The sequence below is a fragment of a genome, unplaced genomic scaffold, assembly GCF_019419815.1.
Source record: "Pyrus x bretschneideri cultivar Hongxiangsu unplaced genomic scaffold, Pyrus_bretschneideri_v1 Contig96, whole genome shotgun sequence".
Lineage (NCBI taxonomy): Eukaryota > Viridiplantae > Streptophyta > Magnoliopsida > Rosales > Rosaceae > Pyrus > Pyrus x bretschneideri.
In genome coordinates, this window is record NW_025999838.1 from 253,221 (window position 1) to 270,318 (window position 17,098).

A 17,098-nucleotide genomic window follows, 5' to 3' on the forward strand; every position below is an offset into this window, starting at 1 on the left:
TAAACGAATTAAGTTTAATAGTTGGAGGGAAAATTGTTTGAAGCCCAAATTCCCTTTTAATTGCATTTTTACTTTAAAACCAAATTTTCTAATAAATTGTGGAGTTATCTATATAAGTTACATGATGACATCCATTGACGTGACTCCAAAGATTTAGTATACAAGCGCCATCCATCGTGTAATTGTTAAGTTGAAGATGTGGGGGCAATCGTATTTTATAAAAAAATATGTGCTCTCGTTGTGCACTCAAGTTTGAATCTTTGTAGAATTTTAAAATCGGTTTAAAAAAGATTAATCACATTCTTTGTACCGCTACATATAAGTAATGTAACATATCAACTTTATTCTTCATAAAATCCGATTTAGGGACTTAAAAATAGATTATGTATATAGGGGTGAGATTAGGCCATCTCCAACCGAAGGGTTCAGAGGGTCAGTGACACACCCCGACAAAAATCAAGCCGTTCTGGCCGTCACGTGAGAGTGACGTAACCATATGCATAGTGCGGAAGCAAAATGATAAAGAGAAATACGAATAAATAAAAACCAAACTACTAAGAGTACTAGCTAAAATAAGGTGATAGTGCGAGATTAAGTGTGAAATACACAATCAGAGCATAAATAGCCTAAGTGCAGTCCGACTGGACAAGTACTAATTAAACAACACCCAAAGGTGATCCTACATTTGTGGAATCTGTCAGAACCACCACTGGAATCCTCGTATGCCACCAACGATAACTCCTACCTAGAACCTGGAGGGACGCAAAACAAAAAGTGTGAGTGGGCAAAAACAAAGCTTTTCAAAATCATTTCATTTCTCAAAAGTTCTAACCCCTCGCCGTAAAACCTGTATAATTTCCAAGAAAATATAATATATATCTATACCACAATCATGCTCAGAATAGCAAAATTCACCAATATGCCATGTCAAATATCTCAGCATAAAAATATATGTAAGCCAGGTGGTATAAATCAATGTAAATGATAGTTAGCTGGAGTCACCTAATGTGACCTATACGGCTGAATCTACGGCTCATCCATTTAGTCGGAGTCACCTAACGTGACCTGTATAACTTAAATCCACATCTCAACAAATATACCTGCACACGAGTCGGAACCACCTTAAGTGGTCTGTACGACAGGACTGGGTGTGAATAAATACGCTTAAGTGCTACGATCACGTGAAGACTGTGCGAATAATCGCAGGTCACCTACGAGTCGGAACCACCTATAGTGGTCTGTACGACAGAACTGTGCACCTAACTTGGATCTAAGATGAGCGTATGGTGTGGGAGGTGAACATCACATGAAGGACTGTGCCCTAACACTGGGTGGGAGCACTAACACCGGGGTGTAGGTTTATGAGCTCTCAACACATCTCACATAATCATCAATCTCACAACCATAATCTATAAACTTACTTGGCGCTTACCTGTACGTCCTTAGCACCCATCATAAATATATGCAACTACTAATGCATGAGTAAAATAGGCAGATATTTTGCATGGCATTTCAAGATGTATAGTCATTCAAATTCATTTTCTGGGAAAATACCAAGTATATAGGTATATACGGAAAACCGAAAGCCCACTCACTGGTATGTGGAAGGGTCGTAGCCCCCAAGCCTCGATTGACTGCGCTTGTCCTGAGGATAGGTCTCACCTATATACGAAACAACTATATAAACGTTAATTTAAAGCACATAAACAAAACTAGCTAATAACTTCTCATACAATGCTCAAATGAGGTGTTTGAATATAGCAATGTGATCTACTCAACCTCACGAACATCCCTATATTTTTAAAATAATTTTTGGACGTCCCACGTGCCGCCACGTGCCTGCCAAGGCACGGCCAGACGCGCCCCCACGCGAGGCCACGTGCCTGGCACGCCTAACGATAACCGTTAACGCCGTTAGGAATATTCCATTAAAAAGTAGCATATTTTGTTAAAATTAACCTGATGCCGTTAGAATATTCCGTTAAACTTGACAGAATATTCCGTTGTCTTCAACCTTGGTTCGCCAGTGACCTTCGCTGTCGCTGGAAACTAGAAAAAACTTCAAACCTTAATATCTTCTTCATTTCTTAACCAAAATCCATGAAATTTGTCTCAAATTAAAGCTTACAATGAGAAGAACAAAACCTTACCAATTTCAAGCCCTGAAATCCACGGAATCTCACCGGAGAACCCTCGATAATTCGGCCAAAACTTAAAGCTCGCTAAACTCGACTTCTCGACATCCAAAACACCTCGTTTTTTCTTCTCCGAGCTTCGTGAGAGTGTTCTAAAGCTTCCTATAATATTAGAATCTTCCAAAAACTTCACAATTATGTGTGCATGAACAGTATCCAAATCGGAGCTCGCAAGAAACTAGGGTTTTCGAAGGTTTTAAGTCTAAACAAAGGTATGGATCAACTCCTAGACTTGCAAGGAGTTCAAAACCAACCTTCAAATCCTCGATCTGTGCCTGAAATGGTTGGTTGAAGGTTTGTCTGTACGGTTTGTATGGAAATAGAAGAAAATCCGAGAGAGAGGAGTGAGAGAGAGAGAGGTTAACGGGAAAGGTATGGGAGTGAGATGTCCAGCTGAGTCACCAACCAAAAAAACAAATCACCCATGACACCAGCTAACGTCCAAGGGCAAAATCGTCATTTCACGCCATCGATAATATAATTCAAGACGGGCTGTCATAGCCAGAGGGCCGAAAATAGCCTGAAAACCATCTCCAACCGATGGCTAGGCCAGAGGGCTCGTGGGCCCAACGAAATCAGAAAGGGCCAGAGGGCTGGCCCAATCTAGCCAGCCCTGGGTTGGGCCATAAATTCTACTATTCCTGTCGGTTATATTCGACAGGAATTATACGCCAAATTTCAAATGCAACCTGTTATTTTTTTTATTTTTTTTATTTTTTACAGTTTTATGTTTTTATTTTTTTTTTTTTACACAATTTTTTTCCCATAACTTCTATTTTTTTTTTCCATAACTTCTATTTTACAAAATTTGAATTTAATTTAAGTTGTACTTTTTAAATAATAAATTATGTTTGGCCCTATGGCCCTTTGGCTCTTAGTTGAAGACGGTTTTTTGTGACAAGGCTAAGGCCATCTCCAACTGAAGGCTCTAGAGGGTCGAAAATAGCCCGAAAACCTTCTCGAACCGAGGGCTAGGCCAGAGGGCTCGTGGGCCCCACAGAATCTGAAAGGTCTAAAGGGCCAAAGGGCTGGCTAGAAGTATTTTTTTTTTTTTAAACTGTCGGTTATAACCGACAGAAATAAAAGAAATAGTGTCGGTTAGAACCGACACAAATAACATGGAAAATTTTGAATATAACGGCTAACTGAGTCAGCTAGCTATTATTTTTGAAAATTTTTTTTACAGTTTTTTTTTTATTTAAAATTTTTTTTTCCTATAACTTCTATTTTTAAATTCTATTTTTTTTTTCTATAACTTCCTATAACTTCTATTTTACAAAATTTGTTTCATATTTTTTTTAAATTCTATTTTTTTTCCTATGACTTCTATTTTACAAAATTTGTTTCATATATTTTTTTTAAATTCCATTTTTTTTGCTATAACTTCTATTTTACAAAATTTGTTTCATATTTTTTTAAATTCTATTTTTTTTCCTATAACTTATATTTTAAAAAATTTGTTTCATATATTTTTTTAAATTCTATTTTTTTTTCCTATAACTTCTATTTTACAAAATTTGTGTCATTTTTTTTATAAATTCCATTTTTTTCCTATAACTTCCTAAGCCATTATACAACATTAAATTAAATTAAGTAACATGGTATCAGCTGCTAATGGCTAGCTAACGTCACTTAGCTGTTCGATTTGAATTTAAGTTGTAGTTTTTAAATAATAAATTATGTTTGACCCTTTAGCCCTCGGTTGGAGACGATTTTTTATGACAGGGCTAAAACGAGCCCTATTGACACACCCCGACCGAGATCAGGGCATGCTGGCCGTCACGTGGAAGTGACGTAACCATGTGCACAGTGCGGAAGCTAATAAAATAATAATAAAAGTACGAATAAATAAAAACCAGCTATACACAAAGTAATAACATACATGTGCAAGCGTAAGTGTGATAACAAAAGTTTAGAGTACGGAAGACCTAGTGTAGTCCAGGAGAAACAACACTAAATAAACACACCCAAAGGTGGTCCTACACTGGTGATAATCTGTCAGATAAGCCGGGAAAATCCTCTGGGGAGCCACCAAAAGTGCTAGCCAAACTAGAACCTGGAGGGGCGCAAAACAAAAAGCGTGAGTGGGCAAAAACAAAGCTTTTCAAAAAGCATTTCATAAACAAAGTTCTAACCCTTCGCCGTAAAACCTGTATACTTCCTAGAAAAATAGAATATATACATATATATATAAATCATGCTCAGAAATATGCCATGCCAAATGCCTCGAAATAAAATGCAAGTACTCAGGTAATGCCAAACAATGCCATGTAATCTGTCAGCCGGAGTCATCTAACGTGACCTGTACGGCTGAATCTAGAGCTCAAATCTCTAACTTACTGACTATACCTGCACACGAGTCGGAACCACCTAAAGTGGTCTGTACGATAGGACTGAGTGTATAATAGTATGCTTAAGTGCTACGATCACGTAAAGACTAGGCGAATAATCGCGGGTCACCTATGAGTCGGAACCACCTAAAATGGTCTGTATGATAGGACTGTGCACCTAACTTGGATCCAAGATGAGCGTGTGGTGCGGGAGGCGAACATCACGTGAAGGACTGTGCCCAACTTTGGGTGGGAGCACTAACATCGGGGGTGCAGGTTATGAGCTCTATATGCATCTCAAATCACTACTGAACATAAACATAAACCATAACTTACCTGGCACTTACCTGTGCGTCCACAGCACCAACACACACACACACACACACACATATATATATATATATAAGCAACTAATAATGCATAATTAAATGGGCAAACATAATGCATGGCATATAAACGTATAAATGTTTCATTTCACCTTCTGGCAAAAACATAAGTATATAGGTATATACGGAAAACCAAAAGCCCACTTACTGGTATGTAGAAGGGTCGTAACCCCCTTCCCTCGAATGACCGCACTCGTCTTCGGGATAGGTCTCACCTATATGCGAAACAACTATAAATACGTTAATTTTAAAGCACATAACCAACATTACGAAATAACTTCTCATACAATACTCAAATGGGGTGTATGAATACACCAACGTGATCTACTCAACCTCACGAACATCCCCATATTTTTAAAATAATTTTTCGACGCCGCATGCGCCCCCACGCGCCGGCCAAGGCACGGCCACACGCGCCGCCCACGCGCAGGCACGTGCCTGGCATACTGACGGCGTCAATTAACGCCGTCAGGAATATTCCGTTAACGCCGTTAGGAATATTCCGTCCAAACTGACGGAATATTCCATCGTCTTTTCCGGCCAAACTCCAGTGCTGTCACCGGCGCCAGAAAACCGGGAAATTTTCAAAACTTTGTATCTTCTTCGTTTTTTAACCAAATTTCACAAAACTAGTACCAAAATGAAGCCTACAACAAGAGGAACAAATCCATACCACTTTCAAGCACTAAAACCAACAGAATCTTACCGGGAAAACACCACCAACTCCAGCCAAACCTGCAACTCACGATCCCGACGTCCAAAACCTTCAAACGAACCACCCCGAGCCTCTTAAGGACCTCACCAAGCTTCCTACAAGCTTGAAATTCTCAAAAACACAAGAATTAACGTGTGCATGAACAGTGACCAAATCGGGGGATCCCGAGTTCGACGTGAAAACGAAGGTATCCTTACCTGACATGGGTATGGTTGAACTCCTAAGGACCTCACGAGCACAACTGTGTAACTTGTTTCCTCGATCTGTGAAGTTTTCAAGGGTTTTGGGTGTCGTCCGTACAAGAAAATAGGAATGGGAGAGAGAGAGAGAGAGGCTCGGGACAGGGCAGAGAGAGAGGGAAAATGAGTGTGGTCCAAAATCAGCCAAGCAAAACCCAAAAACAACCACACAACGAAACAACCATACTAGGGGCAAAACCGTCATTTCACCCCTACGGTACGAAAAGTCCGGGACGGGCTGTCACACCTATGGCCCTTTGGCCATCGGTTAGAGATGGAGGTAAATATGACTTAGTACTGTTCATTAAAATATTATTATCCTGGATGACCAAAGGGCTAAAACGAGCCCTCTGGCCAGCCCTTGGTTGGAGATGGCGTAAAACGAGCCCTTTGGCCCTCGGTTGGAGATGGAGGAAAATATGGCCCTATACTGTTCATTAAAATATTAATATCTTGGAAGGCCAGAGGGCTAAAACGAGCCCTCTGGCCAGCCTTCGGTTGGAGATGGCCTTATATCCATACACCCCAAATTACTTCTCCCACACCCTTTTAATTTTTTTAATATTTTCCACACACCACTAACACTTGATAGAAAAATATTAAAAACTTAAAAGGGTGTGAGGGAAGTAATTTGGGGTGTGTGAGGGAAGTAATTTGGGGTGTGTGAATATAATCTCCCTAGGGTTGTTGAAAGCCTTTAAGAGAAGGGATTTCTATTTTTTTTTAATAAAAATGAGGATTAATTGTTGGGCCCACAACTGCATCAAACTTTAAATATTTGAACCGTCTATGTTTTAAGTTGTACCTTATGGATCATCCTTACAAAATATTAGCCAAATTCGAAATATTTGAGGCATTTAATTGAGTTCATAGAAATTGATGTACACTTTGTTCTTTAAGAAACATTGAAATTTTATCGTGATAATTAAATAAGTAAATGATTTTGAATTGAATCGAATTTTTGTAATAGTAATCTATGAATCAAGACTTACAAAAATACATGGTTCGAATAATTGAAATTTGATATGAAGTGGGTTTTATAACTAATCCTCATTTTTTTTCAAAAAATAAATACCCCTTCCCCTAAAAGGGTTTGTAGAGTTGTTTATTTCAGTCTTGTTTTTTGTTTAATCTATTTTGGGTACTTAATAGGAAAAGGCAAAGGAGAAGCTAGAAGAAGGAAGAAGAGTGGGCGTAAGCAAGCAAACCCCACATCGATATTGATTGATTATTGGCTTTTTGCCACGTGTGTAATCATGTCGAAATGCATGTACCCGTTCGTCTGGCTTTGCTTTGCATCGCATCTGTGTCCGACAATGCCCTCTGCTACCCTTCGCTTTCTCCTCCTCCCTCTCCAGTGTGAAATGAGTGTCCACCTTTTCAGAAGCAGCTAGAAGTCTGGTGGTGTTCCTTTTAAAACATATTTTTTGGTCACTCACTATTACGTTTAATTTTCGTTTTACTTATAAATGTGAGGTCTTGAGTTTGAATTTCGTTCATGACGAATTTGATACCAAATTATATTTTTATTATATAACTTAAACGAACTCACCCTCCGCTTAGTGTAAAATTATTGTTGTAATAATAAAAACACATCTTTTGTGTTTTTGTTCATCAATAAAAAGATAAAAAAGTGTTTTGAAATGGCAAAAACGATTCTCAATAGGGATGTGCTATTCATACTCTTTTTTTACTTCTCATACACCCTTTGTTAATTCTTGTTATTTGATCTTCTTTAATTCATTCGATCAGACAACCGTAAATTAAAAAGATGTGTGAAAAGTAAAAACGGATGTGCAAATAGCACATCCCTTCTCAATATTCTCATTTTTAAGAACCCGTTTGGAATTGGTGGATTGCTTATGCAGAAAGTACTGTATAAGTCTGCTCATAATCACACTTGGTAGCAAAATTGTTGTTAGAAGCATAACAAAATGTTTATTTAGAATTTAAGTGCTTCGTGGTGCTTCAGAAAAGTACTACATTATATATGGTTATATTCGAACTAAAGCTCTGATGCAATGATTCATCTTGGTTATTATGATAGAGGACCACTTGCATTTTTAATCAATTAAAATTAAGAAAACTATGAAAAGGGTTTGAAAATTTTGAGTTTTAATCAAAATGACGAGAATGTGTTGTAAGTGAATAGTATTAGGAGTGACTTTTTAGAGTAAGTGAGTTTTAATCAAAATGACAAAAATGTGTTGTAAGTGGGTTTCATTTTTTAATTTTTTTTTGAGAAAATTTTTAAAAATTATTTTATTTGCCACGTGGTAGACATTTGGCAGCCATGTGGCATATATGTGGTAGCCACGTCAGCATTTAATAGATCAATGAATGGAAAATGTAACGGATGTATTATTTTGAAATAAAATAGTACTTAAGGTATGAAAGTGAAATGTTTTGAAAATGTTGTAAGAAATTGAAATAGATTCCAAATCTGAGGTATGAAAATGTAATTTACCCAAAAAAAAAAAAAAAACTAAACAACTGATAGAAAAAGGAAACAAAGAAAATTTTTGAGAGAGATGCAAACAGCCACAAAATCCCAAAACAGACCCAAACAAAAATCCCTTTTCTTCCAAAACTAAAAGCAAAAAATAAGTAATTACCAAATGTTGGTAATGGGGGAATCCAAATCTGGAAAATTGTTGCAAAACTGTATAATAATATTAGAACTTAAATAATTAAAAAAGTTGGGAGGATTTGCAGAGAATTAGTTGAAAACCCAGATCAAATTCCAAACCCTCCTTTGTGAGTCTTTTTGACTCCTGAAAAAATGAACTGTCGTAAGCAAACTCTCCTCCACCGCTCCCACCTCCATCTCCATGCATAAAATTACTTGTTCTACATAGTGTCAATTTATCGTAATTTCCCATCCTCTTCTCTCTCATCTGCTTTCTCTCTCTAGAGCTACTTATGACTTCAGACGAACCCACTGGTACCGACCCTCCAGAGGCACGTCATTGACGATATCATAGTTGAACCTGCACCAAATTCCGAACCCAATTGGAAACCGATCAAAATGGGGAAAGTTATTTGTTAGTTAAGGTTTCCGATTTACGTATCCTGCTAAAATGCACCGGCGGTTGAGTGCAGCACACGAAATGGAAAATTAAAAAAATACGAAAAGAAAATGGAAAAGTGAAAAACGTACTCACTTCTCTGTAAAGCGCTTATGCTCGTACTTCTCGGCGGCGGCGAAGAACTCTTCGATCTCTTCACTTGGAGTCGATTTGCTGACCGGGATTCTCCGCCGGTGAGACACCGCCGGCGCCGGCGATGACATTTCGTTCAAGTCCAGGGACAGCTCGCTCGACGGCGTCGTCTCCCTGCTGATGAAAAAAAATTAACCTGAAAAAAATACGTTTCGGTTTGGAGAAATTGAAGAGGGAAATTACGATGAAGGAATGAGAAGTGAAACCTGAATTTATTGTTGGTGATAGAGGTCGAGTTGGAGAATGCCGTTTCGAAACTCTTGGCCTGCAAACGGTGCAATGAATTTTGAAATTTAAATTCGAATTTGTCAAACATTGCAATAAAATCTTAGAAACGTAAAATTGAAGGATAATGAAGAGAGAGAGAGAGAGAGAGAGAGAGAGTAAGCGTCTGTTTGTTTCCTGAGAAAATCCTAACGGAAATGAGAAAAATCAACTATTACAGTTTTCCATTCGCTAGTTTCTCTCTCCTCTATTTGTCTCCTCGTTTTCAAACAGAAAGAAAGGGGAAGAGAAATTCGAATCTCGGTGCGAGCTATGGAGGCGGGATTCACCTGCAGATCTAGGAGCGGCGAGCTACGGGCGGCGGCGACGTCGTTGAGATCGTTGGTGGAGCAGCAAGAGGAGGGAGGCGGAGAGTGATCGGAGTAAAAGCTGGAGCATGAATGGGGGGAGTCGAGGAGCTGAAGCATTATTGGACTTGGCGGCAATGGAGGCAATGGCGGCGTTGAAGCAGTGATCTTTCTCCTCTTTGATACGGCTGCTGTGGTGGAGTTGTCCATGGCCGCCATTCGCTTACAGTTGCAGTCCTCCATCTCACTATCTCCTCTTTCTCTCTCTACAGAGCACAGAGAAGGTTAAAGCAGTGCACGCACACACGCACAGAGTGTGTGCTTTCTCTCCTTATCGCCTTTTTTGGTTTTCAAAAGAGAGAGTGGAAAGTGTGAGATCCGAGAGGGATGTTGAGGGAGTGATCTGTTGGACGGCTCAGATTTCGTTTTATAAAAAAGGGAAAAATTAAACAGAAGTTTGGGGTGGGTCCGGTGGGGTGCCTTGGAATTACTATTTACCGTGTTACGGTGTTACTGTGTTACTGTTTTGGTGGTCCCGACGACTGGGGTGAAATTGAACGGGTAAATGGGTGACAATACAAAGGGAATGCCGACGGTGCCGTTGCGAAGATCTGGATAACAAACAACGTGCGATTCTTCCTCTGTGGGACAGTTGCCAAAAACGCAAGGTTTGTCTGTCGTTTTGAGAAATTCTACTTTACCTTTCTGCCTTTCTGTAATTCCAATTAATACCAATTTTGTTTTGGAATCCGGAAGTATGATTTGAGTGCATATGTTGCATGATTATCTCGAACTAGACTAATTCTAGGATTTGAGTTGGATTGACTCAGAATAGATTCATTGGATTAACTTAGTAAGCCGTTTGGTGCAGTATTGGATAACAAGTAGGATAATTAAAAGTAGGATTAAGTACTTAAAACCCTCTAACCTTTTAGTGTCATTCCAAATTAGTCTTTAACCTTTTTTGCACATTCCAACAAGTACTTAACCTATTGAAAACAACACATCTATAAACCCCAGTTAAAAATCTATTAATTAACTAGGGGTTATTTTCTCTCCAAAATCAATAGCAGGTCATGGAAGCATCATTCACCAACTAACAGTCACCACCACTCCCATCGTACCATCATCTCCAAACCCAATGTAGAACCACCAACTCCACACTACAACTCAAGCCGCCAATATCAAGAAGAATGTTGTGGAAGTTGCTGAAATGGTATTAACTGCCATGATGCGGTCACCACCATCTTCGCTGTCACAAAGAAGAACTGGAAGCTTTATGAGCTAAGAATCGGCGTATGAGAAAAACACATGAGTAGGACCAAGCTCGTCAAAACCTTATCTGAATTCTTAACTCTCTCCTTTGTAGAAGATTACCCTTCTGATGTAATTTCAATTTGGTCAAATTTCGATTCAATTCAATGCCCGTTTGATAATTGGGTTCCATATTATATGTTCTATGTTTGAAATTTAGTTTTTAAGGCAATTAATATTAATGTTGATCATAATATACCTAGTTGGTGGATTTCGAATACAATCTATGTTTGAAAAATTAATTGGGGCTTAACATATGTAACATTTTCATTAGGTTAGTTACTTGTTTGAAATGTTTTAAAAAGTTAAAAACCAATTTGGAATAACACTAAAAGTTTGGAGGGCTCTCTCTCTCTCTCTCGTGAAACCTCTCTCTTCCCTTTCTGTCTCCCTCTTTTCCTGTCGCACCCCATCTTTTCCAATCATACCCCCTCTTTTTGTGTCATGCCCCCTCTCCCTCTTCTCACAAATCACAAAACAGAAATCCTAAATTTCACAACTTTCTCACAAATCACAAAATACAAATCTCAAATTTCACAACTTTCTCCCTAATTTCACAATTGAAATCGAAATTGCCGCTAGGTCTGTCGTAATCGTGACGGTGACGCTCAACTTTTTTCCACCATCGACAAAAACCCAACTGGTACTTGGGCATTTGGTACGCTCTGATACCGGTCCTGACTTTGAGTCTGGGTCACGCGCAAACGCGGAGATTGGCGTTGAGCTTCTGATGGTGGTGGTCTGGTGGTTGCAAAAAGGGGCTAGAGTAGGAGAGATGACAGAGAGCAAAGAGGGGATGCTAGTAGTAGATCAAAAGAACCAAGGTCCTCGCTAGTTCCATGATTTTCGGGGACTCTTGCTAAGAACCTCTAGCAACATCCTTAGTCTTGGCGAGTCCCAGCTAATCTCATTAACTTTTGTCTTGTACGGTAACAAACATTGAATGAGACTAATAGTTAGTCCAGTCTAGTCCAGTGAAAATTAGTGAAGGCAAACAAACATCCCTGATAGTCGTGTTATGATCTGCCGTGATGGTTGTGCATATTACTTTACGACTTAGAAATGGACGTTTGCTTTCTGGCATTTAAATTCACACTAACCATTAATAAATCGAATAGTGAGAGATAGTTCACCAGAAAACATAAAAGATTAATGGTGATTGGTGAGACGTGAGAAGTGAGAGCAACTAGTTATTCGAGGCTTTTTTTTTTTTTTAATTTTTTTTTGCAGAAAACACCATTTGTAGTTATATTTTAGGTGAATGAAATTTTTAATCAAGTAAAAAAAAAAAAAAAAAAAAAAAAAGAAGGTACATTCTACAAAACAGCTCGACTTCCTAAATAATTTTTTAGTTCAAATGCCATAAAGAATATTTACTTTTGCACTTCCAATCTTGTTGTAATTTGTGTAAAATTATTTAGTAAGGGCCACATCGCTTGTTACACCACTCTCACACAAAAATGTATGTCCGACCATTGTTATTTTTTCAGTCTAACTCAACTTCATGCTCGTTCTACTCAATGTGAGAACTACTCTAATAAGAGTCATCGGATCATTTTTGTGAGAATCTTATGAATTTGTGAATGGTGTATGTTCATGGTACATCATGTGGTCATAAATCATTTTAAATATTTTTATTTAAAATAAATATAAATAGTGCTTGACAAAAATTAATCTCACGATGTACGATGAACGGACATGATTCATGAATCTCTAGAATCCTCACCAAAATGATCTGGAGAGGATTCTGATAAAACATCCCTAAATCTTGTATTGCAATAAAAGAGAACTATTATAGTATTATGAATAGTTTGCGGGGAGTTTGTATGAATATAATAACAGATGGTGACTGGTGAGTCCCAGTATTCCTCAACTTTACATTCCAAAAGCCTTACTTCTAACATCATCTCTTGAAAAGCCTACAAGTAATTACTTCCTGTGTTTTTCTGTCCTTAATAATAATACAAAAAAACAGTTAACTACAAGGTGGTTGATGATTATAGAAAGTGTTGTCAAAGACTTTCTAGTAAAATTCTATTTAAAGTAAGCGTTTGAATTTTAATTCAATTCAGACAATTATCTATAGTTATCTGGTTTAACAGTTTGAATCGCTCTCCTTGATCATAGTTGTACTAAAGACATTTTGTGACAAAAACTAACACCTTTCAAGATATACAAGGACAATTAAGTTGAGACAATATCGGTAGGTGTGATTGGTAGTATAATAAATTTTGACATCTCAAGTGTACATCACAATTCCACCTCATGGCAAGTTTATAAATATTATTTTTTTTATTTTTTTATTTTTTTTATTTTTAAGTTAAGAAAAATAGGTGATTTTCCTACATTTTTGGTAAACTAGTCGGTTGTGCATGCAAGGTGTAATTGATAGGAAAATGAGGGACACTTTCGTTTGTACCCACATCCACATTTTAGTTTGGTCCACAAGAGCCAGAAAAATAAAGACTTAAGTGAAGTTGCCACAAGTACAAGGTAAAGAAGTGATGGATCATGGATGCGACCAAAGCTGGCCAGATGGTGATACTTTCGTTTGTACCCACGCCCACATTTTACTTCTCCTTCCTTCAACTTTCTAATATACTAGCTTTCATGCATGTGTTTAAGACATTTTTTGAATCACGACGTGCCAAGCGCGACTTACATGTTTTAAATGTATTTGTATGTGTAAATTGACAAAAGGAAAGTCAAATATTTGAAGTAAATGAATAATCTTAGATCATGCTAGAAGAAACCCCTCATAAACCAATTAAAACAGCTAAATTCACATATATAATAAAATCGGTCTTTATATAATTTACATTAAAAATAGAGAAAATAATATTTAATAAACAATTTGATTGAATCACATTATTGATAGCCCATCGTGAGACTAAGCCCACTCCCTTTCCCTTAGTGTAGATAATATCGTTTATTTAAAAAAAAAAATCATTTGACAACTAATTTAATCACATTATTATCCACATGCAAAAGACCTTTTTATAACCGGCATTTAATAAACAACTGATTGAATCACATTATTGCTAGCTTATTGTGAGGCTAAGCCCACACCCTCTACCGTAGTGTAGATAATATCGTTTGTTAAAAAAAAATACAATCATTTGACAACTAATTTAATCACATTATTATCCGTGTGCGAAATACATTTTTTATAACCGGCATTACACACCTCTTAAGATGTTTTGAACATGAGAAAATAATTTTTAATAAACAACTGATTGAATCATATTATTGCTAGTTCATTGTGAGGCTAAGCCCACCATCTCCCCCTTAATGTAGATAATATCATTTGTTAAAAAAAAATCATTTGACAACTAATGTAATCACATTATTACTCGTGCACGAAAAACTTTTTTTATAATCGGCATTACAAGCATTTTAAGATGTTTTGAACGTGTTTAAAATAGAGAAAATAATATTTAATAAACAACTGATTGAATCACATTATTGCTAGTCCATTGTGAGGCTATGCCTACCCCCTCCCTAGTGTAGATAATATCGTTTGTTAAAAAAAAAAAAAACAATCATTTGACAACTAATTTAATCACATTATTATCTGCGTGCGAATGACTTTTTTTTTATAACTAGCATTACACGCATTTTAAGATGTTTTTAACGTGTAAGAAAAAACAATCATTTGACAACTAATTTAATCATATTATTATCCATGTGTGAAGACCATTTTTATAACCAGCTTACATGCCTCTTAAGACTTTTTTAACGTCTTTAAAAATAAAGAAATTGAATCACATTATTGCTAGCATATTGTGAGGTACTAATTATAAAAAAATAAAATAAAATAAAAAACACACACACACACACACACACAAAATAATTATTAAAAAAATACTATTAAAATGACAAAACTACTGCCTTATTTAATGCATTATTTTGGAATGTTTTTGAAGTTTTTTGTTTTAGGGGCATTTTTGTCCTATTATTTTTTGTTAAAGCTTGATGACAGCAAAAATACTATTTACCTTTTCTTCTTTCTATATATATATATATATATATATATATATATATATATATATATATATATATATAATTAATACTACCACCTACGAACTTAAATACCAAGGATTCTGTCTCTCTTGCTCTCTCTCCTAAAAAGTTGGATGTCTCGATGTAAATCTTAATCTCAGTTGTCATGTTACATAATTGAGCACATAACCAATTTTACAGTTGTTGTTTAGACAGTACATTTGTTCTTTAAAAACGTTGAGAATTGCAAGTATGGTTTTATTTATTGACAAGTTGATTGTCTTAGGGTGTACAATTTCCATTGTCAATAAACATCATGTAGCATTCCATTTAGTAAAACATGCCATATGTAAGTTTTTCTCACATGTCATATGATATGAATTATTGAATTGAGGCGCTGCATGATGGTGATTCTGTTGCATAAAGTTGCTTTTCATCTAAAGGACCCTCTTTGGTAGTCAAGTTTGTAGGTGATTAACGTTAAACCCGCATGTATTTACCTATATGTCTATGTGAGGGGAGAATCAAATAACGGAGTCTCGAGAACAAAGGAAAATGTTGGTAATCATACAAGGATTAAAGGCCATTAATGTGAATTGTGAGTTTGAAGGGCTAGCTTAATTGGAATGGCCAAGTACACATCTAGCCTTAGGGGTGACACAACGTGAAAGGATTAAGGGCCAACCGCCAACATGCAATGGCTTACAGTACTACACCTAACATGGGATGAGGATTCTCTCGGGATCTTTTTAGTGAGGATCTTGGAGATAATTTCATCGTGTTCGTTTATCATATATTGTGTGGTTAGTTTTCGTCAAGTACTGTTTATGTTCAATTTTAATAAAAAAATTCAAAATAATTTCTTTTTGCAGGATGACAGATGAACGAACATGATGAAGTGATATTCGCGATCCTCACAAAAAGGATCTGGATAGGATCCAGAGGGGATGTTGAGGGGGAGCGAAAGGTGTAGTCGCACAAGACCCCCAATTTGAAGGGCCCCTAAATTTTTTCCATTTAACATTATGTAATAATGTTCTATATTTAAAAATTGATTTTGTTAGCACTTTAAACCGCATTGTGCACTCCTCATAAGAGTATTTGTTTTTTTCTTTCTAAACGTAAGAACTTGGAGTACAATGAGATTTTTTTAGTGTCAATAATAACATCATGAAAAACGACAGTTTCTTAATTTTATAATATAATAACGTTATATATTCAAGTGAACAGATAAGAGGAGTACATAGCACTTTCAAGTCATGTGCGAAGCCAAGTATTTTCCGCGCTAGCTGGTGAAGTGAACGAAGGTTGGGACCAAATGTCGTATATAGTAGACTGTAGTTACTCATGCAGTGAGATACTGTATATATGGCTAACTATAATCTAGGGACTGGAGCTTCACTGTATAGGTCTCGAGTTATGACATCAACAAGCAGAAGCAGATGCAGCAGCAGTAGTACCTTGGTTTGGTTGTATATATAGGCCTGGAATTAATTAACTGTATATATATTTTCCCTAGGGCATGTCGTGGAGGCTTGGAAATCTAGTACACAATGAAGTAATAACTTGTGCAACAGAAGTCCTGAAATACATTCATTGATAAATTAATGTGTTGGTCCTGGATCCTGATGTGGATTTCCAGTTTTACACAACTGGAAATATTACTGTGAAGCAACGACAAGGTGAGCTCTAGAAACGTGTTACATGCACAATTCAACCGGAAGGCAAATTTACCCAAACCATTCTACTTTCCCCAAAGGTAGGGACCCTATGGTGGCATGCTTCACAGCGAGCTATAGTTGGATACCCCAAGACGGGAGCCACTTACCCTTTTCTCAACCCTTACATAGATTTCCAACAATCTTGGTTATGCAAAATCAATTAAGTTATGAAATGAATTTATTTAAAACAACTCCTAGGGATTTTCCAGTAATACACCGCATATTCTATACTGTGAAGTTTTTAACCGTTAGATCCTTTGTCAAAGTGTGACAAAAGTCGTTTGTGAACTGTTCAACTTTTACCTGAACTAAAAGTGTGACTCTGGTTATATTAGGCAGCTGCTGCCTATGTGTCTTAGGCTGGAAAAGTTTTTGTGCTTCCATGTGAAGAAATATGCTTGTC

The 17,098-nt window shown here is 37.0% G+C and overlaps 1 protein-coding gene across 1 annotated transcript; it reads right to left on the reverse strand.

Annotated features, from left to right (window-relative positions):
* Positions 1–8,785: 8,785 nt before the first annotated feature.
* On the reverse strand, positions 8,786–9,877 carry LOC125473766 (cyclin-dependent kinase inhibitor 7-like). Its single transcript, XM_048577048.1, has 4 exons — positions 9,530–9,877; positions 9,293–9,351; positions 9,030–9,200; positions 8,786–8,855 (listed from the first exon to the last, which is right to left on the reverse strand). The coding sequence occupies exons 1-4, from the start codon at positions 9,875–9,877 to the stop codon at positions 8,786–8,788; spliced, it is 648 nt and encodes a 215-aa protein (XP_048433005.1).
* Positions 9,878–17,098: the final 7,221 nt, after the last annotated feature.

Excerpts from the sequence above, each read along its gene's own strand:
- LOC125473766 (XM_048577048.1), bottom strand. The coding sequence starts at position 9,877 with ATGGCGGCCATGGACAACTCCACCACAGCAGCCGTATCAAAGAGGAGA. Across the intron at positions 9,352-9,529 it reads AAACTAGCGAATGGAAAACT|GCCAAGAGTTTCGAAACGGC; the intron begins GTAATAGTTGAT and ends CACCGTTTGCAG. Across the intron at positions 8,856-9,029 it reads CATAAGCGCTTTACAGAGAA|GTTCAACTATGATATCGTCA; the intron begins GTGAGTACGTTT and ends AATTTGGTGCAG.